The sequence below is a fragment of the Eubalaena glacialis genome, chromosome 15 (assembly GCF_028564815.1).
Source record: "Eubalaena glacialis isolate mEubGla1 chromosome 15, mEubGla1.1.hap2.+ XY, whole genome shotgun sequence".
Taxonomy (NCBI): Eukaryota; Metazoa; Chordata; class Mammalia; order Artiodactyla; family Balaenidae; genus Eubalaena; species Eubalaena glacialis.
The window spans coordinates 34,610,853-34,636,974 of record NC_083730.1 but is presented as its reverse complement, the minus strand read 5'-3'; the positions used below and the strand labels follow the sequence as shown (position 1 = coordinate 34,636,974).

The 26,122-nt window shown below is 36.8% G+C and overlaps 1 protein-coding gene across 1 annotated transcript in view; it reads right to left on the bottom strand.

Annotated features, from left to right (window-relative positions):
- RIT2 (Ras like without CAAX 2) overlaps positions 1 to 26,122 on the bottom strand; it is a 567,177-nt gene that overhangs the window by 478,123 nt on the left and 62,932 nt on the right. Inside the window, 1 exon segment of the mRNA XM_061169231.1 lies at positions 16,440 to 16,452. Within this exon segment, the coding sequence (XP_061025214.1) occupies positions 16,440 to 16,452 (13 nt within the window).

Below are 26,122 nucleotides of genomic sequence, written 5' to 3'. Positions count from 1 at the left end.
CTTCAACTGGGAAATAATTTTCCATAGCTATATTTAAGAAGGCATATCATCACACTGTCAAATAGACATAATGAGGTAGCAGGAATTGATAATCAATAGAGTATCATTTCTTCACAAAGATCTGAAAATTTAAGAATGCAAAGGAAAACTGTAAGCACAATTTCTTTTTCTTCACATAGGACAAAACCTGATATTGTCCTCTAAATTCTTCATTTATATCAAAGGAGAAATGAAATTACAGGGGTGATGATTTTAGTTCAACTCAATAAAACTAGTCCCTGAGTGCCAAAGGCTGTTTTAGATACCAACAATAAAGTGCCATTTTAGAAATGAAAATCATGGGCTGACCTAAAAAATCATGTTTGTTCTCAGGTCACACAGGGTGTACTTTTAACTAGAGTGAATGTAGCAGGGGTTAAGAGAAGCAGTCTTTTTGTTTATCATGTTATTTATAGAAAAATATGATTTGCCTATTTACCACAGTGTCCATTAAGTGCACCAGCTATTATGTAGTAAATTTTTCCAACATAATGAATATATTCAGTTGAAAATCACCAGAGCAACTCTTTTATAGAATGATAATGGCTGTGAGAAATACAGCAGTAATCCAGTCAAATGTCTGCCCACAGATCTGGGTATTGCTATAGCAGTCCACATGCTTCCTGCAATTACAAGCCAGTCTTATATTTATCAGCTTATTTTTCATATACAGCCAGTTTTACCACCCCTTAAACACTGTGAAGGATCTTGTAATTAACTTTTTCTTGTTACACTTGTATAAAAAGTGCCTCTGAAGCAACTTAATGTAGAAAATAATAAGAACATTAGATTTTCTTGTGGTTTATATCACTTCAAATAAAAATGTTTATTTTTCTCAATACTTTTCTGGATTCCTCCATCTGAATGATAGAGATCATGTAAAATTTATTCCATTGCATTTTTGAAGAATGAGAATTTCTAATCTAGAGACGTGCTTTAATGGCTCAGTTCCTCTGAAATTTGGAAGTAAATATTTTAAAAATTCCTAAAGATTCTTGTCTTCAAATCTGCCTTGCAGTCAGTCTTAATTTTATTTGACAACTCTGAATTATTAGAGTCTCATATTTTTATTTACACTCTAACCTATAGTATTATCCCTGGATGGGTCTAAATAAATGCAACTAGATCACGGGTTCCCAATTTACTGAGTCTATGTATTTGAATGGAACAAAAAGAGAACATATTTATTTTTAACTAACCTCTAATTGACAGTTGTCATTTGTTCCATTATAAATATAGTCAACCAACTGGAGCACTACTAACAGTACCTATGACTTTGTCACAAATAGAAAAGACAGTTTTCAAATCATCTGCAAGTTATGCAGAGAACCCAAGGTATCGCTAACAATTATCACTACTTTGAAATTACAGCAGTTATTTTTCCTTCTGGTTAATCTTATTTAATAGGTTAAAGAAGCATTTACATTATTGTATCACATTTATTAATACTATGATAAATGTATTTCAATATAATTGGTTTCCTTTGCAAATTCATCTCCTTTATTTTATGTATTTAAAAGCATTATTCTGAGGAGGGGCTCTATAAACTTCACCAGACTGTAAAATGTGTCTACTACTCAAAATATGACAGAGTGGGTTTGGGATAGCCTGTTCCTTTTTTGTTCACACACTTAGTCTCCCTTCAAATCAGACAATTATCAAAAGAATGTTCAGTTTTCAGAATATTTCTTCATACCTCTACGTATTCCAATTGTTGGTAGTTTTATTCCTCAGCAATTCATCAAGAAAATTGAAGAATTGGGATCTATCTTCTAAATTTTTTTTCCAGATCAATCTGCTCCTAATATTGTTGGCAGAGTTAAAAATTCAGCCAATTATTTAGGGCTAAGAATTCTTTTCAGCTTTTTATGTCTATTACAGAATTGCATAAAGGAAATAAAACATCACTTTTAGAGGTAAATGGAAGGAAGTCCTTCAAGCCCTCAGGAAATTACAAACATAATGTTACAGTAAAAAACAAAACAATCAGTTAGCAAGTTAGTCATCAACTCCAGCCAACTAGCAAGTTGAATTGGTCATCTAGTTTTTGGTCAGAGGACACTGGGAATTTTTCCCCTATGCTGGTTTCTTCCACAAAACTTTACCTTCTCAAAATTTCTGTTTTTACATTACATCTGCTTATTCTGAATCTCATTTTCTCAGGCTCTTTGCAACCTCCCATATCTTCCAAGGTGGTAGGTAATTAATCTCTTAATGGAATTAATACTATAGAAAAAAGAAAGGTAGAAGAAAAAAATATTTTCACATCCACTTATTTTTTCTTTCATCATTTGTTGAGCACTTTCTAGGGGTTAGGCACTATGGAGAGTAAGAATAAAGCATGGTGCTTCTCTGCAAGTCCCTCTTTTACACCTCAGTCCCCTCTTCTTTCTACACTATGCTACTCACCACCTCCTTGGCATGTTTTAACAGATACTATAAGTATCTGAATTTTTAAAGTGACCTTAGAGTAGTAAATTGCTATTTCTAACTTACAGAAGTGTGACTTTTGTGTTGGACTCTCCAATGGTCCGTGCTTAATTATCTGAAGAGAAAGGGAAGGGATTGCATAATTGACAGAATTTAATGCCCCTGCCTTTCTAGTCGGATGACAACCCGGCCACCCATTGCTTAGTGTCAGTCCTGGTGGAACTAGGGAATGTTGGCTCCAACTTGTGTATGTATTTTTAAGCAAAAATTAGATCACACTGTAAATACTGTTTTCTAACAACTTTTTCAGCTAATAATTTCCATCTTTCCACTTCAGTAAATGTTTCTTTCATCTAAAATTCAGACTCATTTCAAAATGCCCCAGTGATTCCTAAAATGTCCTTCATAGTAATTTGTCTAAACTAGGATCCTATCCAGAACTGTGCATTGTCCCTTATTGTTTTGTGCCTTAAGGCTCTTTTTAAGACATAGCACCAAAATGTCTTCAATTATTTATCATTCTTAGTTTTGTGGTTGTTGTTCAAACACCAATATATCATGTTTTGTAATCATGCTTACATATTCCCTGAGTATATTTAATTTTAAATTTCCTCTTCCTCTTTTATTTCTAATTTGACCACAATTACCGTGAAAAATGCATTCCTTCACACCAATCTATATGATACAAGCAACAAAATATTAGTTTGTCCTCTCATGAAGGGCTATGAACAGGGGTTATGGTGACAACAGTTTGCTGACATTTTCTTTTCTTCTGTCTATGAATAAATTCCTTTACAAGAAATTGACTCCTTTGTAAATGTTAATGTTTAACTAGTTCAGAAACTGTAAGAGGCTTTGATATAGCCAGTCTTGAGCATACTCAATACATACATATCTTATATTTTTAAAAGACTAGCTTTTTATAGAAAATTAAATTGAATTCTGCCTTGAGGCACACAATTTAAAGCATGCAGTTATTCAGCCTAAATATACACACATATTATTTTCAGCATAATTTAATCATAATTGGAATTGTCATTGGAATCATCATTCAGAATTGCTGCCTCCTCACCTCTTGCCACGAAGTTTCATTCTGTCTCCCACTCCCCACTTTGTCTAAGAACTCTGTCAGTCTTATCAATATGCTTTAGCTTTTTTCAGACTGCACTAGACATAAAGGAAAGGGGAGAAAATGGGCTTTTTGAAGATGATTGAATTTTGTATAAATCCAAACCTCATTTCCTATTTGGCTTTAGTGAATAAAATGATATTTGCAAAATCCTGCAATAGTGAGCATCATTTTTATCATTTTTAACATGAAGCCAATTCAATAGAAATGAGCTGAGATGAAGGACAATTAAACATAGGTCTGACTTTAGAGTGTTGTTGGCATTCCTAGAAAGGTTCCTTTTTCTGATCATATCTAACTTCTATTCATTTCTCCTGCTTTATATTGTTTTACTTACAGCTTCACATTATTTGGATTCTGAGAATATATTATTTATTCCTTACAAAGGGCTTAAAATAGTGAAACCTAAATATACAGGATAGTGGCAGAAATAGGGCAGTCTCCAAAGTGCTGACTCTGATTTCTGCAGTTCAATTAAGGTGGCTATGAGATGCCCTTCTACTTGAGCTGCATAGCTATAGCCTTCTTTCCCTAAAATTGATATTTTTCTAGTCCATAAGTATTTATTGAGCATATACTATATGTCAAGCTTGGGTTACAGCAGCAGTAAACAGAATAGAAAAAACAAAATCCCCACCCTACATAGTTTATGTTCTAATTAGGTTTGTGTGGTGGGGGGAGGGGATAAGGTGATAAGAAATAGATAGTAAGGAAAAAAAGAAAAGAAGAATATAAATCATATTGGATCATGGTAAGTGCTAAGGAGAGACCCGAAGTTGAGAATGGGGCAGTCATCAGAGAAAGTCTCTTAGAGAAGAGAACATTTGATTAAAGCCCTAAAAGAGGTAAAAGAACAAGCCCTGTAGATATTTGGAGAAATATCTGTAGCCATGATTCTAAAGAAGGCAGGAAGATTCCTGTAACCAGAAAGGGTTGGGCATAGTTAAAAACTAAGGGAAATCCAAAATTTAGAGTGTAGACTCTCACTTCTTTTTGCAACTCTGAGTACCTTGCTGAGCTACTGGATCACATGGAGGCTTAGCTGGATCTTATCTTTTTTTCCTGAGTGATAATAAAAATTATCATAACCATTTGAGTTCTTAATACTTTTCAGACGTTTTAAGATCTTTACATAAAGTGTTTTTTTTAATCCTCTCATCAGTTCTCTGAGACAAACAATGACATCTTATTTACCAAGGGAGGGCACTGAAATCTGTGCTTAGCTAGTGGAAAGCAGAGCCAGATAAAAACCCAGATCCAAAGCAAGAGGTCTGTCTGCCTCCAGCCTGTGAACTACTGACTGCTCTGCCATACAAATACCCACACATCTTGAGATGCATGTGTGGACATATTCATAGATAGGATGAATTACTTTTGTAGAGTGTTGACTTAAAATAAAATCACAACATGAGAGCTGTGAGTTAAGTTTTATTTGTGGCAAAATTAGGACTATAACCTGGGAGTCAGCATCTCAGATATCTCTGAGAAACTGCCCCAAAGAGGCAGGGGGAAATGTCAGTATATATGTGATTTTGGTGAAGGGGGAGTACATGAAATCAAGCACATATCTTTTGCAGAAGTTTTCTGCTAGTCTTGTGAAGGTTACTGCTAGTCACAAGGAGCAGATGTCACCATGAAGGATTTTAGTGCTTTTCTAGATATGAGGAGATATAAGAACTGGGCTCATAAAATCGTCTTCTGAAAATATCTATCTGAAGAACTGTTCTGCCAGTTTTTCCCAGAGCACAGAGTACCTCATTTCTGCTCTCCACCTTGAATTCCTTTCAGTGGGTGTTAAAAGTCAGCAGCTGCAGCAGCACATGATTTAATCCTTGTAGAGGCAGATGGCAAGTGCCAATGGGCAAGTGCCAGTTTGTAGTAGACAATAGGACATTAAATTTTCAAAATAACATCAAAGATTTAGTAGTTTATTTTTAAGAGGCTCAATCTAAAATCTTCAGTCAAACCTGATATGACCTATAATTTCTGCTTTTTCACAAATACTATTAGAGAAAGCCCGGGTATGGGATGACAAGAAGTAAAGAAGACCTGTAAGAGTGCTTTCTACAGGCAGCTGTTGAGAAGACAAAATTCTGCTTGTGCATATGTAGATGTTTATTATAGAATCTTACCCCAAGAAGGGGTAAGATTCTATAATATTGAATAAGGAAGGGTAGTGTTGGAGAGGAAGAAGTTATCCTCTACTTTTCTAGATTCATCTGGCTGGTCTAAGAATTAAATTAACATTAGAGAGGAGAGGGTCAAACAAAATTTAATAACATGTATACATGGGAGAGACCCAGAAAAACTGAGTAACTCTCCAAAATGGCTGAAATCCTCACCTTATATGCCATCTTCATTTAAAGCCAAAAGAGGAGGTTGGGGGTAGTGGTTTGGGAACTCAAAGGGGAGGAAGGCAATTTACATGGAGATACAAAAGCAAATGTTTGTAAACAAAATTTTGCTGGGTCATGCAGAGACAATGGGACATAGAGAGAAATTTTAACAGACTTTCTTAGGTTCCTTCCTGTTTACCACACTCAGTTCATACTATAGTCATCTATGGTGATAACTCCTTTCCTGGAACAGTTCCTCTATCTATATTCCTTAGTCGGTTAGCGTGAAGATCAAAGTTTCTTCCTGAGACTTTTGGGCCTTGATTTTTTTCAACTCAAAATAATCCGCATGCCAAAGAGACAATTGTGGTTGACAAGTTTGCTCCCCTACAGTAGCTAATAGTATCTAGTTCAAACTCAGTTGAGGCAGAAATTCTTCATTCATCTCTCTGACCAGATGGCCAAAGCATTTCCTTGAATATTTTTTTTTTTTTTTGGCTGCATTGGGTCTTCATTGATACAGGCGGGCTTTCTCTAGTTGTGGCAAGTGGGGGCTACTCTTCATTGCAGTGTGCGGGCTTCTCATTGAGGTGGCTTCTCTTGTGGAACATGGGCTCTAGGCGTGCGGGCTTCAGTAGTTGTGGTGCACGGGCTCTTGAGTGCAGTCTCAGTAGTTGTGGCACATGGGCTTAGTTGCTCCATGACATGTGGGATCTTCCTGGACCAGGGATCAAACCTGTGTCCCCTGCATTGGCAGGTGGATTCTTAACCACTACGCCACCAGGGAAGCCCCCTTTGAACACATTCCTCTGTGACATTTTGTTGTCGGACAGCTTCTATCCCAAGGAAAAACTGCTTCACATTGAGTTTCTTTGGCCTGTTGTAACTTGATATCCTATCTGTTTCATCTTTATTACATTTTTAGTGAGAATACTGTATTGTCAGGCGAATCAAGTTCTAGTCCATTGTTGAACACTAACTAGCTTTTCACTATAATGATTCATGTAACACCTTTTGGGTTTAAATTGTGACATGAGCAGCATAGCAAGTCTTTTTTCTCTAACAGCCCTTCACTTATCTTATGGCCATTGTGCACACCATCCTGTCATAATGTCTATTACATTTTTTTAATCTAAATATAGTTGATTTACACAATTGTGTTAGTTTCAGATGTATAGCAAAGTGATTCATATATATATATGTATATTTCAGATTATTTTCCATTATACGTTATTACAAGATATTGAATATAGTACCCTGGGCTATACAGTAAATCTATTTTGCTTATCTATTTTATGTATAGTAGTTTGTATTTATTAATCCCATACTTCTAATTTATCCTTCTCCCCTCCCTTTTCCCATTGGTAACCATAAGTTTGTTTTCTATGTCTGTGAAACTGTTTCTGTTTTTTATATAGATTGGATTGTATTATTTTTTAGATTCCACATAAGTAATATCATGTATTTGTGTTTCTCTGACTTACATCACTTAGTATGATATTCTCTAGGTCTATCCATGTTGCTGCAAATGTCAATGTTTCATTCTTTCTTATGGCTGAGTAATATTCCATTGTATATATATATATATATATATTCTTAAACCAATGTTCTGTTGGTTGGGCACTTAGGTTGTTTACATGTTTTGGCTATTGTAAATAATGCTGCTATAAACATTGGGTTGCATGTATCTTTTCAAATTAGTGTTTTCATCTTTTTTGAATATATGCTCAGGAATGGGATCACTGGATTGTATTGTAGCTCTATGTTTAGTTTTTTAAGGAACAGCCATACTTTTTTCCATAGTGGGTGTAATAATTGACATTCCCACCAACAGTATAGGAAGGATCCTTTTTCTCCACACCCTCTCCAGCATTTATTATTTGAACACATTTTGATGATAGCCATTCTGACTGTGGTGAGGGGATACCTCATTGTGGTTCTGATTTACATTTCTCTAATAATTAGCAATGTTGAGAATACTTTCATGTGCCTGTTGACCATGTGTATGTCTTCTACGGAGAAACATCAATTTAGGTCTTCTGCCTATTTTTTTGATTGGGTTGTATGTTTTGTTGATATTGAATTATATGAGATCTTTGTATATTTTGGATAATAACTGCTTGTTGGTTGCATCCTTTGCAAACATTTTCTCCCATTCTATATGTTGTCTTTTCATTTTGTTTATGGTTTCCTTTGTTATGCAAAAGCTTTTAATTTTGATTAGGTCTCATTTGTTTACTTTTGCTTTTATTTCTTTTGCCTTTGGAGATTGGCCTAAGAAAATATTGCTACAATTCATGTCTGAGAATGTTTAGCCCATGTTTTCTTCTGGGAATTTTATGGTGTCTTGTCTTAAATTTAGGTATTTAAGCCATTTGGGGTTTATTTTGTTTATGGTGTGAAGGAATGCTCTAATTTTGTTTTACATGTATCTGTCCAGCTTTCTCTTTACCACTTGCTGAAGAGACTGTGTCCATTGTACATTCTTGCCTCATTTGTCATAGGTGTGTGGGTTTATTTCTGGGCTCTGTATTCTACTCCTTTAATCTATATGCCTGCTTTTGTGCCAATACCATGTTTTGACTACTGTAGCTTTGTAATATAGTCTGAAGTCTGGATGGGTTATGCATCCAGCTTTGTTTTTTTCCTGAGGATTGTTTTGGAAATTTTGGACCTTTTGTGCTTCTACATAAATTGTAGTATTATTTGTTTTAATTCTGTGAAAAATGGCATGGGTGTTTTGATAGGGATCGTGTTAAATTTGTAGATTGCTTTGGGTAGTTTGGCCATTTTAACAATATTAATTCTTCCAGCCCAAAAGCTTAAGGTATCTTTCCATTTCTTTGAATCTTCTTCAGTTTTCTTTACCAATGTTTTATAGTTTTCAGCATATAGGTCTTTCAACTCCTTGGTTAAGTTTATTTCTAGTTTTTTTTACTCTTTTTACTTTTTCTTGATTTTATACAGGATTGTTTTGTTTTACTTCCTCTTTCTGATATTTCAGTTCTTAGTGTAAAGAAATGCAATAGATTTCTGTATATTAATCTTCTATCCTGCTACCTTGCTAAATTCATTTATTAGTTCTAATAGGTTTTGTGTGGAGTCTTTAGAATTCTCTATATACAGTATAATGTCATTTGTGAAGAGTGACAGTTTTACCTCTTCCCTTCCAATTTGGATGCCTTTTATTTCTTTTTCTTGTCTGCTGTGGCTAGCACTTCCAATACCATGTTGAATAGAAGTGGTGAGATTGGGCATCTTTGTCTTGTTTCTAAATTTAGCAGGAAGTCTTTCAGCTTTTCAATGTTGACTATTATGTTAGCTGTGGGCTTACCATAAATCACTATTATGTTGAGATATGTTCCCTCTATACTCACTTTGGAGAAAATTTTTATCATGAATGGATGTTGAATTTTACTAAATGCTTTTTCTGTGTTTATTGAGATAATCATATGGTTTTTGTCTTTTCTTTTATTGATGTGGTTTATCACATTGATTGATTTGTATGTGGTGAACCATCCTTGTGACACTGCAATGAATCCAACTTGATCATGGTATATGAACTTTTCTATTTATTGTTGGATTTGTTTTGCTAATATTTTGTTGAGAATTTTTCAGTCTATATTCATCAAAGGTATTGGCCTCTAATTTTCTTTTTTATGATATCTTTGTCTGGTTTTGATATCAGGGTGATATTGGCCCTGTAGCATGAGTTCAAAAGTGTTCATTCCTCTTCAATATTTGGACTAGTTTGAGAAGGATAGGTATAAGTTCTTCTTTCTATGTTTGGTAGAATTCCTAAGTTGAAGCCATCTGATCCTGACCCTTTTTTTACAGGGAGTTTTTAAAATTACAGATTCTATTTCACTTCTAGTGATTGGTCTGTTCAAATTATCTGTTTCTTGAAATTTGTCCATTTCTCCTATGTTGTCCAATTTGTTGGCATATAACTGTTCATAGTATTCTCTTATGATATTTCATATTTTGGTGGTATCAGTAGTTATTTCTCTTCTTTCATTGCTTGTTTGGTTTATTGGGGTCCTATTTCTTTTCTTCTTGGTGAACTTGGCCAGATGTTTGTTGATTTTGTTTATCTTTTCAACAAAAGCAGCTCATGGCTTTACTGATCTTTTCTATTTTTTTAATCTCCATTTCACTTATTTCCTCTCTGGTCTTTATTCCTTCCTTCTGCTGTTGACTTTACATTTTGATTGTTCTGTTTTTTTCCAATTCTTTTAGGTGATAAGTTGAGTTGTTTGAGATTTTTGTTGTTTCTTCAGGAAGGTCTGTATCACTATGAACTTGCCTCTTAGAACTGCTTTTTCTGCATATTTTGTAGAGTTGTGTTCTAATTGCCATTTGTTTTGAGGTATTTTCTGATTTCCTCTTTGACATTATCACTGACCCATTGGTTTTTTAGTAGCATGTCGTTTGACCTCTATGTGTTCATTTTTTCCCCCCATCGTTTCTTGTGGTTTATTTCTAGTTTCATACAATTGTGGTCAGGGAAGATACTTGAAATAATTTCTATTTTCTTAAATTTGTTGATACTTGTTTTGTGTCTTAGTATGTGGTCTATTTCATGCATGCTTAAAAAGAATGTTATTCTTTTTTTCTTTCTTTCTTTTTTTTTTTTTTGAAGTCCAACAGGTGTATTGTGTAATTTAGGATCTCTGTTGCCTTACTGACATTCTATCTGGAACATCTGTCCATGGATGTCAGCGGTGTGTTGAAGTATTCTATTTTTGTGTTCCTGTCAATTTCTCCATTTATGTTTGTGAGTTTTTGCTTTATATATTTATGAGTTCCTATGTTAAGTGCATATATGTTAACAAGTGTACTATTCTTTTTTGTTTTTGATCCTTTTATTATTATATAATGTGCTTCTTCATCTTTCTTTATGGACTTTGAGTATTGCTACTCCCACTGTCTTGTTATTTCCATTTGCATGAAATATCTTTTTTCCATCCCATCACTTTAAATCTGTGTGTGTTTTTTGCCCTGAAATGAGTCTCTTATATGCAGCATATTATTGTAGGTTCTTATTTTTTTTATTCAATCTACCACTGTTTTCTTTTGATTGGAGCTTTTAGTCTATTTACATTTAAAGTAATTATTGATAGTTGTATACTTATTACCATTTTAAAATTTGTTTTCTAGTTAATTTTGGAGTTTTTCTTTGTTCATTTCTTCTTTTTTGTGGTTTGATAGTTTTCTTTTATATTATGTTTGAGTTCCTTTCTTTTGGGTTTTTGTAAGTCTATTGTATGTTTTTTATTTGTGGTTACCTTGGTTTTCAAGTATGCTACCCCATACCTATATCTACTTGCTTTAGATTGATAGTTGTATATGTTCAAACACATTCTGAGGTCCACTTTTTTATTCCTCTCCCCCACACTTTGTGATTTTGATGTCCTATTTTACATTTTCATGTTTATCCTTTTGCTGTTGATTGTACTTATAATTGCTATTACTTTTTTTTTTTAAATATATGTTCTGGCTTATTTAAGTGATCTTCCATTCTTTTATATATTTGCCTTTCCTATTGTGATTTTCCCTTTCCTGTAGATTCTTGCTTCTTTTCTATTTAGAGAAGACCCTTCAATAGTTCTTTTAGGTTAGGTTTAGTACTGCTGTATTCTTTAATTCTTGCTTGTCTGAGAAATTATCTCTCCTTCTACTCTAAATGATAATCTATCTGGGTAGAGTATCCTAGGTTCCAGGGTATTTTTCCCTTTCAGGACTTTGAATATATCATGCCACTCCCTTCTGGCCTGCAATATTTCTTCAGAGGAATCAGCTGATAGCTTTATGCGGGTTCCATTGTAACTGACTCTTTGCTTTTCTCCCGCTGCCATTAGTAACCTCTGTTTAACTTTTGCCATTTTAATTATGATGTGTCTTGGTGTGGGTTTGTTTGGGTTCATCTTGTTTGGGAACACCCCAACCCCATGCTTCCTCTATGAAGATATCTGCTTCCTTCCTTAGGAAGTTTTCAGCATAATTTCTTCAAATATATATATTTGTTTTTTAGAGTTCACATTGTGTTAAAAAACATTTTTTAACATCTCTATTGGAGTATAATTGATTTACAATGGTGTGTTAGTTTCTGCTTTATAAAAAGTGAATCTGCTATACATATACATATATTCCCATATCTCCTCCCTCTTGTATCTCCCTCCCACCTTCCCTATCCCACATCTCTAGATGGACACAAAGCACCAAGCTGATCTCCCTGTGCTATGTGGCTGCCTCACACTAGCTATCTTTTTTACATTTGTTAGTGTATATATGTCCATTCCACTCTCTCACTTCATCCCAGCTTACCCTTCCTCTTCCCCGTGTCCTCAAGTCCATTCTCTACGTCTGTGTCTTTATTCCTGTCCTGCCTCTAGGTTCTTCAGAACATTTTTTTTTCTTTTAGACTCCATATATATGTGTTAGCATATGGTATTTGTTTTTCTCTTTCTGACTTACTTCACTCAGTATGACAGACTCTAGGTCCATCCACCTCACTACAAATGACTCAATTTCATTTCTTTTTACGGCTGAGTACTGTTCCATTGTATATATGTACCACATCTTCTTTATCCATTCATCTGTCTAAGGACACTTAGGTTGCTTCCATATCCTGGCTATTGTATATAGAGCTGCAATGAACATTGTGGTACATGACAATTTTTTTTCTTTTTTTAACATTGACACAATATTTTATTATTTTGAACATGACATTTTTTGAATTATGGTTTTCTCAGGGTATATGCCCAGTAGTGGCATTGCTGGGTCATGTGGTAGTTCTATTTATAGATTATAAGGAATCTCCATACTGTTCTCCATAGTGGCTGTATCAATTTACACTCCCACCAACAGTGCAAGAGGGTTCCCTTTTCTCCACACCCTCTCCAGCATTTATTGCTTGTAGATTTTTTAATGATGGCCATTCTGGCTGGTATGAGGTGACGCCTCATTGTAGTTTTGATTTGCATTTCTCCAATGATTAGTGATGTTGAGCCTTCTTTCATATGTTTGTTGGCAATCTCTTTGGAGAAATGTCTATTTAGATCTTCTGCCCTTTTTTGGATTGACTTGTTTATTTTTTTTGATATTGAGCTGCATGATCTACTTGTAATTTTTGGAGATTAATGCTTTGTCAGTTGTTTCATTTGCAAATATTTTCTCCCATTCTGAGGGTTGTCTTTTCATTTTATTTATGGTTTCCTTTGTGTGGAAAAGATTTTAAGTTTCATTATGTCCCATTTGTTTATTTTTGGTTTTACTTCCATTTCTCTAGGAGTTGAATCAAAAACGATCTTGCGGTGGTTAATGTCATAGAGTGTTCTGCCTATGTTTTCCTCTAAGAGTTTTATAGTGTCTGGCATTACGTTTAGGTCTTTAATCCATTTTGAGTTTATTTTTGTGTATGGTGTTAGGAAGTGTTCTAATTTCATTCTTTTACATGTAGCTGTCCAGTTTTCCAAGCACCACTTACTGAAGAGGCTGTCATTTCTCCATTAGATATTCTTGCCTCCTTTATGAAAGATAAGATGACCACATGCGCATGGGTTTATCTCTGGGCTTTCTATCCTGTTCCATTGATCTATATTTCTTTTTTTGTGCCAGTACCATACTGTCTTGATTACTGTAGCTTTGTAGTAGAGTCTGAAGTCAGGGAGCCTGATCCCTCCAACTCCGTTTTTCTTTCTCAAGATTGTGTTGGCTATTCAGGTTCTTTTGTGATTCCATACACATTGTGAAATATTTTTTTCTAGTTCTCTGAAAAATGCCAGTGGTAGTTTGATAGGGATTGAGTTGAATCTGTAGATTGCTTTGGGTAGTACAGTCATTTTCACAATGTTGATCCTTCCAATCCAAGAACATGCTATATCTCTCCATCTGTTTGTATCATCTTTAATTTCTTTCATCAGTGTCTCATAATTTTCTGCATACAGTTCTTTTGTCTCCTTAGGTAGGTTTATTCCTAGGTATTTTATTCTTTTTGTTGCAGTGGTAAATGGTAGTGTTTCCTTAATTTCTCTTTCAGATTTTTCATCATTAGTGTATAGGAATGCAAGAGATTTCTGTGCATGAACTTTGTATCCTGCTACTTTACCAAATTCATGGATTAGCTCCAGCAGTTTTCTGGTAACATCTTTAGGATGGATTCTCTATCTATAGTATCATGTCATCTGCATACAGTGAGACTTTTACTTCTTTTCCAACTTGAATTCCTTTTATTTCTTGTTCTTCTCTGACTGCTGTGGCTAAAACTTCCAAAACTATGTTGAATAATAGCGGTGAGAGTGGGCAACCTTGTCTTATTCCTGATCCTGGTGGAAATGTTTTCAGTTTTTTACCATTGAGAATGATGCTGGCTGTGGGTTTGTTTTATATTTCCTTTATTATGTTGAGGTAAGTTCCCTCTATGCCTACTTTCTGGAGGGTTTTTATCATAAATGGGTGTTGAATTTTGTTGATAGCTTTTTCTGCATCTATTGAGATGATTATGTGTATTTTCTCCTTCAGTTTCTTCCTATAGTGTATCACATGGATTGATTTGCGTATATTGAAGAATCCTTGCATTCCTGGGATAAACCCCACTTGATCATGGTGTATGATCCTTTTAATGTGCTGTTGGATTCTGTTGGTTAGTATTTTGTTGAGGATTTTTGCATCTAAGTTCACCAGTGATATTGGCCTGTAGTTTTCTTTTATTCTGACAATTTTGTCTGATTTTGGTATCAGGGTGATGGTGACCTTGTAGAATGAGTGTGGGAGTTTTCCTCCCTCTGCTATAATTTGGAAGAGTTTGAGAAGGATAGGTGTTAGCTCTTCTCTAAAAGTTTGATAGAATTCTCCTGTGGGGCCGTCTAGTCCTGGGCTTTTGTTAGTTGGAAGATTTTTAATCACAGTTTCAATTTCAGTGCTTGTGATTGATCTGTTTATATTTTCTATTTCTTCCTGGTTCACTTTCAGAAGGTTGTGCATTTATAAGAATTTGTCCATTTCTTCCAGGTTGTCCATTTTATTGACCTATAGTTGCTTGTAGTAATCTCTCATGATCCTTTGTATTTCTGCAGTGTCAGTTGTTACTTCTCCTTTTTCATTTCTAATTCTATTGATTTGAGTCTTCTCCCTTTTTTTCTTGATGAGTCTGGCTAATGGTTTATCAATTTTTGTTTATCTTCTCTCAGAACCAGCTTTTAGTTGTATTGATCTTTGTTATCATTTCTTTTTCAGTTATTTCTGAACAGATCTTTATGATTTCTTTCCTTCTGCTAACTTTGGAGGTTTTTTGTTCTTCTTTCTCTAATTGCTTTAGGTGTAAGGTCAGGTTGTTTATTTGAGATGTTTCTTGTTTCTTGAGGTAGGATTGTATTGCTATAAACTTCCCTCTTAGAAGTGCTTTTGCTGCATCCCATACGTTTTGGTCGTTGTGTTTTCATTGTCATTTGTTTCTAGGTATTTTTGATTTCCTCTTTGATTTCTTCAGTGATCTCTTGGTTATTTAGTAGTATACTGTTTAGCCTCCATGTGTTTGTATTTTTTACTGTTTTTTTCCTGTAATTGATATGTAGTCTCATAGCATTGTGGTCAGAAAAGATATTTGATATGATTTCAATTTTCTTAGCTTTACCAAGGCTTGATTGTGACCCAAGATATGATCTATCCTGGAGAATGTTCCATGAGAACTTGAGGAGAATGTGTATTGTGTTGCTTTTGGATGGAATGTCCTGTAAATATCAATTAAGTCCATCTTTATTAATGTATCATTTAAAGCTTGTTTTTCCTTATTTATTTTCATTTTATATGATCTGTCCATTGGTGAAAGTGAGGTGTTAAAGTCCCCTACTATTATTGTGTTACTGTTGATTTCCCCTTTTGTGGCTGTTAGTATTTGCCTTAAGTACTGAGGTGTTCCTATGTTGGGTGCATAAATATTTACAGTTGTTGTATCTTCTTCTTGAATTGATCCCTTGATCATTATGTATTGTCCTTCTTTGTCTCTTGTAATAGACTTTATTTTAAAGTCTATTTTGTCTGATTTGAGAATTGCTACACCAGCTTTCTTTTGATTTCAATTTGCATGGAATATCTTTTTCCATCCCCTCAGTTTCAGTCTCTATGTGTCCCTAGGTCTGAATTGGGTCTCTTGCAGACAGCATATATATTGGTCTTGGTTTTGTATCCATTCAGCAAGTCTGTGTCTTTTGCTTGGAGCATTTAATCCATTTACATTTAAGGTAATTATCAATATGTATGTTCCTTTTATCATTTTCTTAATTTTGGGGGGTTTGTTACAGTAAGTCTTTTCCTTCTCTTGTGTTTCCTGCCTAGAGAAGTCCCTTTAGCATTTGTTGTAAAGCTGGCTTGGTGGTGCTGAATTCTCTTAGCTTTTGCTTGTCTGTAAAAGTTTTAATTTCTCCGTTGAATCTGAATAAGATCCTTGATGGGTAGAGTCATCTTGTTGTAGGTTTTTCCCTTCCATCACTTTAAACGTGTCTTACCATGCCCTTCTGGCTTGCAGAGTTTCTGTTGTGATATTAGCTGTTAACCTTATGGCGATTCCCTTTTATGGTATTTGTTGCTTTTCCTATGCTGATTTTCATATTTTTTCTTTGTATTTAATTTTTGATACCTTAATTAATATGTGTCTTTTTGTGTTTCTCCTTTGATTTATCCTGTACGGGACTCTGTTCTTCCTGGACTTCACTATTTCCTTTCACTTATTGGGGAAGTTTTCAATTATAATCTCCTGAAATATTTTCTCAGTCCCTTTCTTTTTCTCTAGTTCTTCTGGGACCCCTATAAGTCGAATGTTGGTACATTTAATATTGTCCCAGAGGTCTCCTAGTCTGGCCTCCATTGTTTTCATTCTTTTTTTATTTATTCTGCTCTGTGTTAATTATTTCCACTATTTTATCTTATAGGTCACTTATCCGTTCTTCTACCTCAGTTATTCTGCTATTGATTTCTTCTAGAGAAGTTTAAATTTCATTTATTGCATTATTCATCAATATTTGTTTGCTCTTTAGTTCTTCAACTCCTTTTTAAACGTTTCTTGTATTTTCTCCATTCTACTTCCAAGATTTTGGATCATCTGTACTATCATTACCCTGAATTCTTTTTCAAGTAGACTGCCTCTTTCCTCTTCATTTGTTTAGTCTGGTGGAGTTTTACCTCCCTCCTTCATCTGCTGTATATTTCTCTGTCTTCTCATTTTGCTGAGCTTACTCTTTTTGGGGTCTCCTTTTCACAGGACGTAGGTTCATAGTTCCTGTTTTTTTGGGGTCTGATCCCAGTGGGTAAGGTTCATTCAGTGTTGTGTCTAGGCTTCCTGGTGGAGAGGATGGGTGCCTGTGTTCTGGTGGATGAGGCTGGATCTTGTCATTCTGGTGGGCAGGACTGCATCCGGTGGTGTGTTTTTTGGTGTCTGTGAACTTATTATGATTTTAGGCAGCCTCTCTGATAATGGGTGGGGTTGTGTTCCTGTCTTGCTAGTTGTTTGGCATAGGGTGTCCAGCACTGTAGTTTGCTGTTCGTTGAGTGTAGCTGGTCTTAGCATTGAGATGGAGATCTCTGGGAGAGCTTTTGCCATTTGATATTACATGGTGCTGGGAGGTCTCTGGTGGACCAATGTCCTAAACTCGGCTTTCACACCTCAAAGGCTCAGGCTTGACACTGGCCCGAGCACCCCAGACTCTGTCAGCCACATGGCTCAGAAAAAAAAGGAGAATAAAAAAAGAAAGAAAGAAAGAATGAAAAAAGTAAAATAAAATAAAATAATTAAAATAAATAATGAAAAAAATTATTAAAAGTAATTTTAAAAAAAAGGAAGAAAGAAAGAAGAGAGTCAGCAAATCTAAAAACAAATCTATCAATGATAACAAGCGCTAAAAACTATACAACAACAACAACAAAGACTGACCGAACCCTAGGACAAATGGTAAACACAAAGCTATACCAACAAAATCTCATAAAGAAGCCTATACATACACACTCACAAAAAGAGAAAAAGGAAAAATATATATATATGAAAAAAAGGAAGAGAAAAACCAAATCAATAAACAAGTCTACCAATGATGATAAGCTCTAAATACTAAACTAAGGTAAACATAATACCAGAAATAAATTAGATGCAGAAAGTGAACCCCAAGTCTACAGTTGCTCCCAAAGTCCACCGCCTCAATTTTGGGATGATTCATTGTCTATTCAGGTATTTCACAGATGCAAGCTACATCAAGTTGATTGTGGAGATTTAATCTGCTGCTTCTGAGGCTGCTGGGAGAAATTTCCCTTTCTCTTCTTTTTTTGCACAGTTTCTGGGGTTCACCTTTGGATTTGGCCCTGCCTCTGTGTGTAGGTTGCTTGAGGGTGTCTCTTCCCCCACCAGACAAGATGGGGTTAAAGTAGCAGCTGATTAGGGGGCTCTGGCTTTCTCAGGCATGGGGGAAGAAGGGGTATAGAATGTGGGGCAATCCTACAGCTGCAGAGGCTGGCATGACCTTGTAACAGCTTGAGACGTGCCGTATGTTCTTCTGGGAAATTGTCCCTGGATCACAGGACCTTGGCAGTGGTGGGCTGTACACACTCCTGGAAGGGGAGTTGTGGATAGTGACCTGTGCTTGCACACAGACTTCTTGGTGTCTGCAGCAGCAGCCTTAGCATTTCATGCCCATCTCTGGTGTCCACACTGATAGTCATGGCTCACACCTGTCTCTGGTGCTCCTTTAGGTTGTGCTCTGAATCCCCTCTCCTCGCACACCTCGAATCAATGGTCTCTGGCCTCTTAGGCAGTTCCAGACTTTTTCCTGGACTACCTCCCAGCTAGCTATGGCACACTAACCCCCTTCAGGCTGTGTTCACGGAGCCAACCCCAGTCCTCTCTCTGGGATCCGACCTCCAAAGCCCGAGACTCAGCTCCCAACCCCCACCTGCCCCAGCGGGTGAGGAGACAAGCCTCTCCGGCTGGTGAGTGCTGGTCGGCACCAATCATCTCTGTGGGAATCTCTCCACTTTTCTCTCTGCACTCCGTGGCTCCGAAGCTTCTCCCCTGCCCACCCCCTATCTCCACCAGTGAAGGGGTTTCCTAGTGTGTGGAAACTTTTCCTCCTTTACAGCTCCCTCCCAGAGGTGCAGGTCCCATCCCTATTCTTCTGTCTCTGTTTTTTCTTTTTTCCTTTGCCCTACACAGGTACATGGGGAGTTTCTTGCCTTTTGGGAAGTCTTAGGTCTTCAGCCAGCATTCAGTAGGTGTTCTGTAGGAGTTGTTCCACATGTAGATGTATTTCTGATGTATTTGTGGGGAGGAAGGTGACCTCCACGTCTTACTCCTCTGCCATCTTGAAGGTCCCCTTCAAATGCATTTTTGATCCCCTTCTCTCTCTCTTCTCCTTCTGGAACACGTAATATGCATAATTCAGCACTCATATTAGTCAATAGATCTCATATGTTGCTTTTTTTAAAATTTGTCTTTGTGTCTGCTGGTCTGATTGGGTGATTTCCATTATTCTATCTTCCAGAATACTTATTCATTCTTCTGTGCTATTTAGTCTGTTATTATTCTAGATTGGTTTTTATCTTGCCAATTGAGTTGTCTAATTTTTATTGGTTCCTCTTTATAGTTTCAAGTTCCTTGTTGCAGTGATGTGCATTTCTATCAATAATCTTTTTAAAGTCCTTTAGCATTTTATTACTACCTTTCTGAAGTTGTGATCTAGTAGACTGGTGAGGTCCATTTCATTATGTGTTCTTTCAGGGGATTTCTTTTATTTATTTATTTATTTATTTATTTATTTTTACTTGGAATTAGTTCCTCTTCTTTTTCATTTTACTTAACTCTATCTGTCTCTATTAATTTATGAGAAACAATTATCTACTGTGATCTTAAAGAGATGTTTTTATGCAGGAGCAAAAATAGTCTAATATTTTTGGTGTGAAGGCTGTTTTTGGTATGGATACAGCCATATTTTTCCTCAAAGTGTGCTGGCCATTATTCCCTTGATAGAGTGTTTTATTGGTGTTGTGGTGTCCAGAGCTTGCACTGGATATGGGATGGGGTGTCCTCTTTGTTCTATGGCTCACACAGCCCTGTTGGGGGTGGGGTCTGCTCCCCACTCATTGGAGTAGAAGCCCTGGGGCTTGTGTTCAATAAGGCTCTGTTGGCCTTAAGTGCATGCTCTGTCCCAAAGGAAGTAAGCATTGAAGCTAGTGAGGCTTACATGGTCACAGCAAACCCATGCGTTGCCAGTGCAGGCATCCACAATTCTGCCCAGAAGTAGCCCAAGGTCACTTCCTGTTTTTCATTTTTCCCTCAGATCTAGTATTAGGCTGGTGCTGGGGGCCAGGACACTGTGGTTGCAGGAATCAGGGTGGTCATGCTGCTTCCTTGGACCTGGACTGCCTTTGTGGTAGGCCTCTCCCACGACCTGTCTGCCCCAGATCCTGATCTAAGCTGCAGTGTGGGGTAGGAAGAACATGAGTGCTTATACCAGGAACCAAACCACTGCATACTCCTGTCCAAGGGCTGTCCTCCCTAGATGTGCTCTTCTGTGGTGCTACACTGTGCGCCAACAAAATCCACCACTGCTGGACACGCTCCCACCATGTGAGAATTGATAATGTGCTCTGATGATGAACCCATACCTGATGTGCGCATGCTGGCAATGAGCTCCAAGGTTTGGCTCAGAACACACCCCAGGCCCTCCAGGTTGTCTCTGCACAGCTAGACCATGTCCTCTTCCAGGGCCCGTCTGCCCAAGATTCAGTGCCTAGGTGCTGCACATACTAATAGCCCTGTCCAGTGCATATTTCAGGCTGTGAAGTGCAGCGAGATGGCAACCATCAGAGCCAGTCTAGCAAGCCAGCATTTGTACACTCCTTGCGAGCAGAGTGCAGGCCCCTCCAGCCCCTCTATCTGTCCCAGTGGACATCCCAGCAGGCAAAGGGTCTCTCCAGGGCAAGGTCCTGCCCATGTCTACCTTCCCTCCTTCACAGATCCCTCCCAGGGTCTCTAGTCCAAACCTGATGTCTTTTTTCTCCCATCCTACCTGGTTTTGCACTTTTTGTTGTATAAGAGGTCTTATGCCCATCTCCAGTTGGTTTTCTGGGAGAATTCTTCTATATGTAGATGTATTTTTAATGCATTGTTGGGAGAGGCAAACTCCACATCCTCCTACTCTGTCATCTTGATCCTCTCATCATGTCTATTTCTATAGATGCACAAAATCTATGTTTATAGACTGTATTGGAGATTAAAACAATAATGTCTAGAGCAGGTAGTATGTATCATTTCTTCTAGGACACTGAATTTTTAAAAATAATATTATGTTTCTATTTTCTGTGTCAGGTGAGGTAAATGTTACCTAGATGTTGACTTCTTATCAGGAAATCCAGCCTAATACTGCCATCAAGCAATGTGAAAAACATTTGTGTTTTTCAAACAGACATTCCTTGTTTCCCAAAGATATTTTCTCCTAAAAGCATGCAAATAGAAAAGAGTCTTTCTATATTCAGGTCCAATTTCATACTCACCTCCAGCATATTGCACTTCATGGACAATTAAACATTCTGTTTTTTAAGTTAATACTGTGGATAATTATTTTGCATTGCTGATATTTAACTTGCTAATTTCAACCTTCCAGGCTGATATTTTAAATCATAGTCTGGCCTTATCCCATTCCTCTAACCATATCTGTGCTCTCCACAAACCTAAACTCTCCACATACTGAGACAGTTCTCTCCCAGACCACTCTGTGTGCCAGGTGTGTTCTTGCTTCTAGATCTTTGCCCAAGCCTGGTCTGCTTATTTCCTTCAACAAGTTGTCCTTCCAGGTATAGCTAAATTCCCACCTTTACAAGAAAACCTTTCCTGATCACTGCAACCTCTATAAATCTTTAACCTCTGAATTCCAGAAACTCTAAAATTTGTTTTTATGGATATGTTCAACATCCCCCAATAGCTTGTAAGTTCCCTTAAGCCACATTGATACTTGTCTTGTGTACATGTCAAATATTACTGGTTCCACATGCTATCTAGCACACCCTAACTTCCAGAAGAGTCCAGAAACAAGTATGGATACAAAGTTGAGGCAAAACAAGGAGAAGGGTGAGGGGCATCCTGGACCCCTGCTCCTTCAGACATTACTGGCCTCAGCAATGGAGCTTTGGGCCCAGGAGAGCTAGAAGCAGAGTCTCAGATTTTCTTTCTTAATATTCTTCTGATTTGTTTCTCTATGACTATGCCCCTTTTACCTGAACTGCATCAGTCTTTGTTTGGAGGCACCTGTAGAGACAAGGGAGGCCAGTGTACAGTCTAGGAAGGGACATGGAAAATCTAAAGGGTGTGCCTTGGCTGGACTGTGGGATACACACCATAATTAAAAGTAATTCCAGTGACAGAACAAAGCCAAGTCAGATATATTGCATTCTGTTTGGATACTTAGCATTCTCTCTCAGGCAAGCATCAAAGATAATTTGTTTCACTTAAAAAGAAACCAAGTGTCTTGAAGTAGCTTTATAAATATTGTTCTAAGTGAGTCTCAGATTATTTATAGAAATTTAGAGCCTTATAATCATCGAATTCAATCCTTTAACTTTTCAAATGAAAAACTAAAAAACAAAACAAAACAAAGGGTTTGTAGAAGTCACTCATGTTCATGTGTTAGTGGAATGCTGGAGTTGAGGAGACTTGTGTGTGTGGTATTTTATTTCTGTTTTGGGGTTGTGTAGTTTTGAGCTATAAAACTGGAAATAAGACAAAGATTATTGAACTGAAAAATTAGAAAGGATTTATTGGGTGCAATGTAATTACTATATTTCTAATCCACTGTGAAATTTTTGGTGGCCAAGAGACCAAACATAAGAAAATGTACATCACCCTGATGCTTTCATCTGTATTAAGACAAAACTTATTTGCAAATGGAAAATTTCCAAGTTTTTCTATAGGACCGGAAAGATGTCCAACGGTCATCTGTAAGTGGAGCTGTGATGAAAACTAAAACCATGGAGTAACTGCAAGTGAGGAAAATGTGATTTATGAGAAGTGAGTCCAAAGGCAGATGCTTCCCCATCTCTGAACTCAATGCTATTTTTCCATTTTGTATTCTCAGCTCCAGCAGCATGTTTAAGCAAGCTAGAGATATACTATATTTAAAAGTAAGTTTGGAATGTATAACCTGGTTTCATTAGGCTCACTATAGGTCAGTGAATTCGTTTTTGGACTTCTTATCTACCAAGAAAATGAGGTATCTTCCATGTTTGAATTTCAGAACTCTTGTCAAGTTGGAATATGAGAAAGACTCCTGAGCTTTAGTATGCTGGTTCAGCTTTTAAAAAATTGTCTTCTGTCATATGCTTGGCTCCTGTCACAGAGATGGCAAACATCATCACAAGTGAGATAAAAATGTTTTTAGATATTACAACTTCATCAAAATATTTGTTAATTTCCATCTCAAAAAAAAATCAAAGAGAGGGAACTGAGGCATAAAGCTTTAAATTTCACTTATTATTCACCACATTCAGTTCTTATTTTTCTATTTATTTATTAGGAACTAAGATTTCTGTGTCTCATTGACTTTGAGCCCACCAATCTTTATTGAGTTCCTACCCTGTGCCAGAACACCTTCATCTGTTAGAGAATGTATGCACATTTCCTAATTCTTCACCTCAACTCTGCAAAGGCAAGTTATTTAATGCCCATTCTACTGATGAGAGTAATGAGGTCCAAGGAGGGTCTAAGTGTATTGCCCAAGGCCACAAACCTGGTAAAGGATAAATGTAGAACTTGAATCCAAATCTTTCTGATTCCTCACACAATCCTGTCTCTTAGTTATTGGTTCTGAGTTTCACAATTAGGTAGGCTTTTTGTGGAACATTTGAATGTTTGATCACACTGACACAGACATATAACTCAGAGCAACCTCAAGCTAAATGACAAAATACCTACCTCCCCCTTTACTGCATTCCTGCTGCTTTGTTTTTTCTGCCATTAGATTTGAAAAATTAACATTGACAATAAAACACTAATTTTGTTTTTCAAAACCCATTATATGCATATTTCATTTGATACTTTCAAAAGCAAAGTAGAAAGGGGAACTCTAAGTCTCCCAATTTACTGCAGAGGAAACTTCTTAAAATCCAAAGCAACTGATCGGTGACTGGCTTAAGATCACTTGTTGTCACTCACTTACTTGCTCTAAGGACAGTACTCTTATTTCCATCATGTCCTATGTACTTTCCTGGGGTTACTTTTTCTTAAAGAGATGACCATATAGTTTATTATCCAAACCAGGACACTCTTAAAAAAGAAAGGAACTTCCTTTAATAATTAAGGTAGAGAACCAATGCCCCGAAGCTACTGGGGAGGCTACTTCAACTGCTGAGGTGGAGCTGTAGAGGCCCAATCCCAAGATGGCCACAATCAAAGGGCCAGAAACCTGATTCTTTTCTGACTTGCCCATCCTCCAGCCGTGTGACTGACAGAGTCTTGGTGCTCTGGCCGGGTGTCAGGCCTGAGTCTCTGAGACGGGAGAACTGAGTTCTGGACATTGGACCACCAGAGACTGCACGGTCCCACATAATAACAATTGGTGAGAGCTCTCCCAGAGATCTCCATCTCAATGCAAAGACCCAGCTCCACTCAACCACCAGCACACTCCAGTGCTGGACACCCCATGCCAAACAACTAGCAAGACAGGAACACAACCACCTCCATTAACAGAGAGGCTACCTAAAACCATAATAAGTTCACAGACAAACCACTGGATGCAGTCCAGCCCATCAGAAAGACAAGATCCAGCCTCATCCACCAGAACACAGGCACCAGTCCCCTTCACCAGGAAGCTTACACACCCCAATTAACCAACCTTACCCACTGGGGGCAGACACAAAAAACAATAGGAACTATGAATCTGCAGACTGTGAAAAGGAGACCCTAAACACATAAGTTAAGCTAAATGAAAAACAGAGAAATATACAGCAGATGAAGGAGCAAAGTAAAAACACACCAGACCAAACAAATGAAGACGAAATAGACAGTCAACCTGAAAAGGAATTCAGAGTAATGATAGTAAAGCTCATCCAAAATCTTGGAAATAGAATGGAGAAAATACAGGAAATGTTTAACAAGTAACTGGAAGAACTAAAGAGCAAACAAGCAATTATGAACAACACAATAAATGAAACTAAAAATTCTCTAGAAGGAATTAATAGTAGAATAACTGAGGCAGAAGAATGGATAAGTGACCCGGAAGATAAAATAGTGGAAATAACTACCACAGAGTGTATGTTTTAGCCATAAAAGGGGAAATCAACAGTAACACAATAATAGCAGGGGACTTTTTAACATAAAGAAAAAAACAATGAAATGAATGGAGGACAGTCTCACAGACCTCTGGGACAACACTGAACACATTAAAATTCGAATTATAAGGGTTCCAGAAGAAGAAGAGAAAAGGAAAGGGAATGAGAAAATATTTGAGGAGATTATAGTTGAAAACTTCCCTAATATGGGAAAGGAAATACTCAAAAGTGCAGGAAGCACAGAGAGTCCCATACAGGATAAATCCAAGGAGAAACATGCCAAGACACATATTAATCAAGCTATCAAAAATTAAATCCAAAGAAAAAATATTAAAAGCAGCAAGGGAAAAGCAACAAATAACATACAAGGGAAACAGCTGATCTTTCAGCAGAAATTCTGCAAGCCAGAAGGGAGTGGCAGAATATATTTAAAGTGATGAAAGGGAAAAACCTACAATGAAGATTACCCTACCCAGCAAAGATCTCATCCAAATTTGATGGAGAAATTATAACATTTACAGACAAGCAAAAGCTAAGAGAATTCAGCACCAACAAACCAGCTTTATAACAAATGCTAAAGGAACTTTTCTAAGCAGGAAACACAAGAGAAGGAAAAGAACTACTATAAATTAAGAAAATGATAAAGGGAACATACATATCAATAACTACCTTAAATGTAAATGGATTAAATGTTCCAACCAAAAGACATAGACTGGCTGAATTGATAAAAAAAAAAGCAGACCAATATATATGCTGTCTGCAAGAGACCCACTTCAGACCTAGGGACACATACAGATGAAATTGAGGGGATGGAAAAAGATTTTCCATGCAAATGGAAATCAAAGAAAACTGGAGTAGCAATTCTCAAATCAGACAAAATAGACTTTAA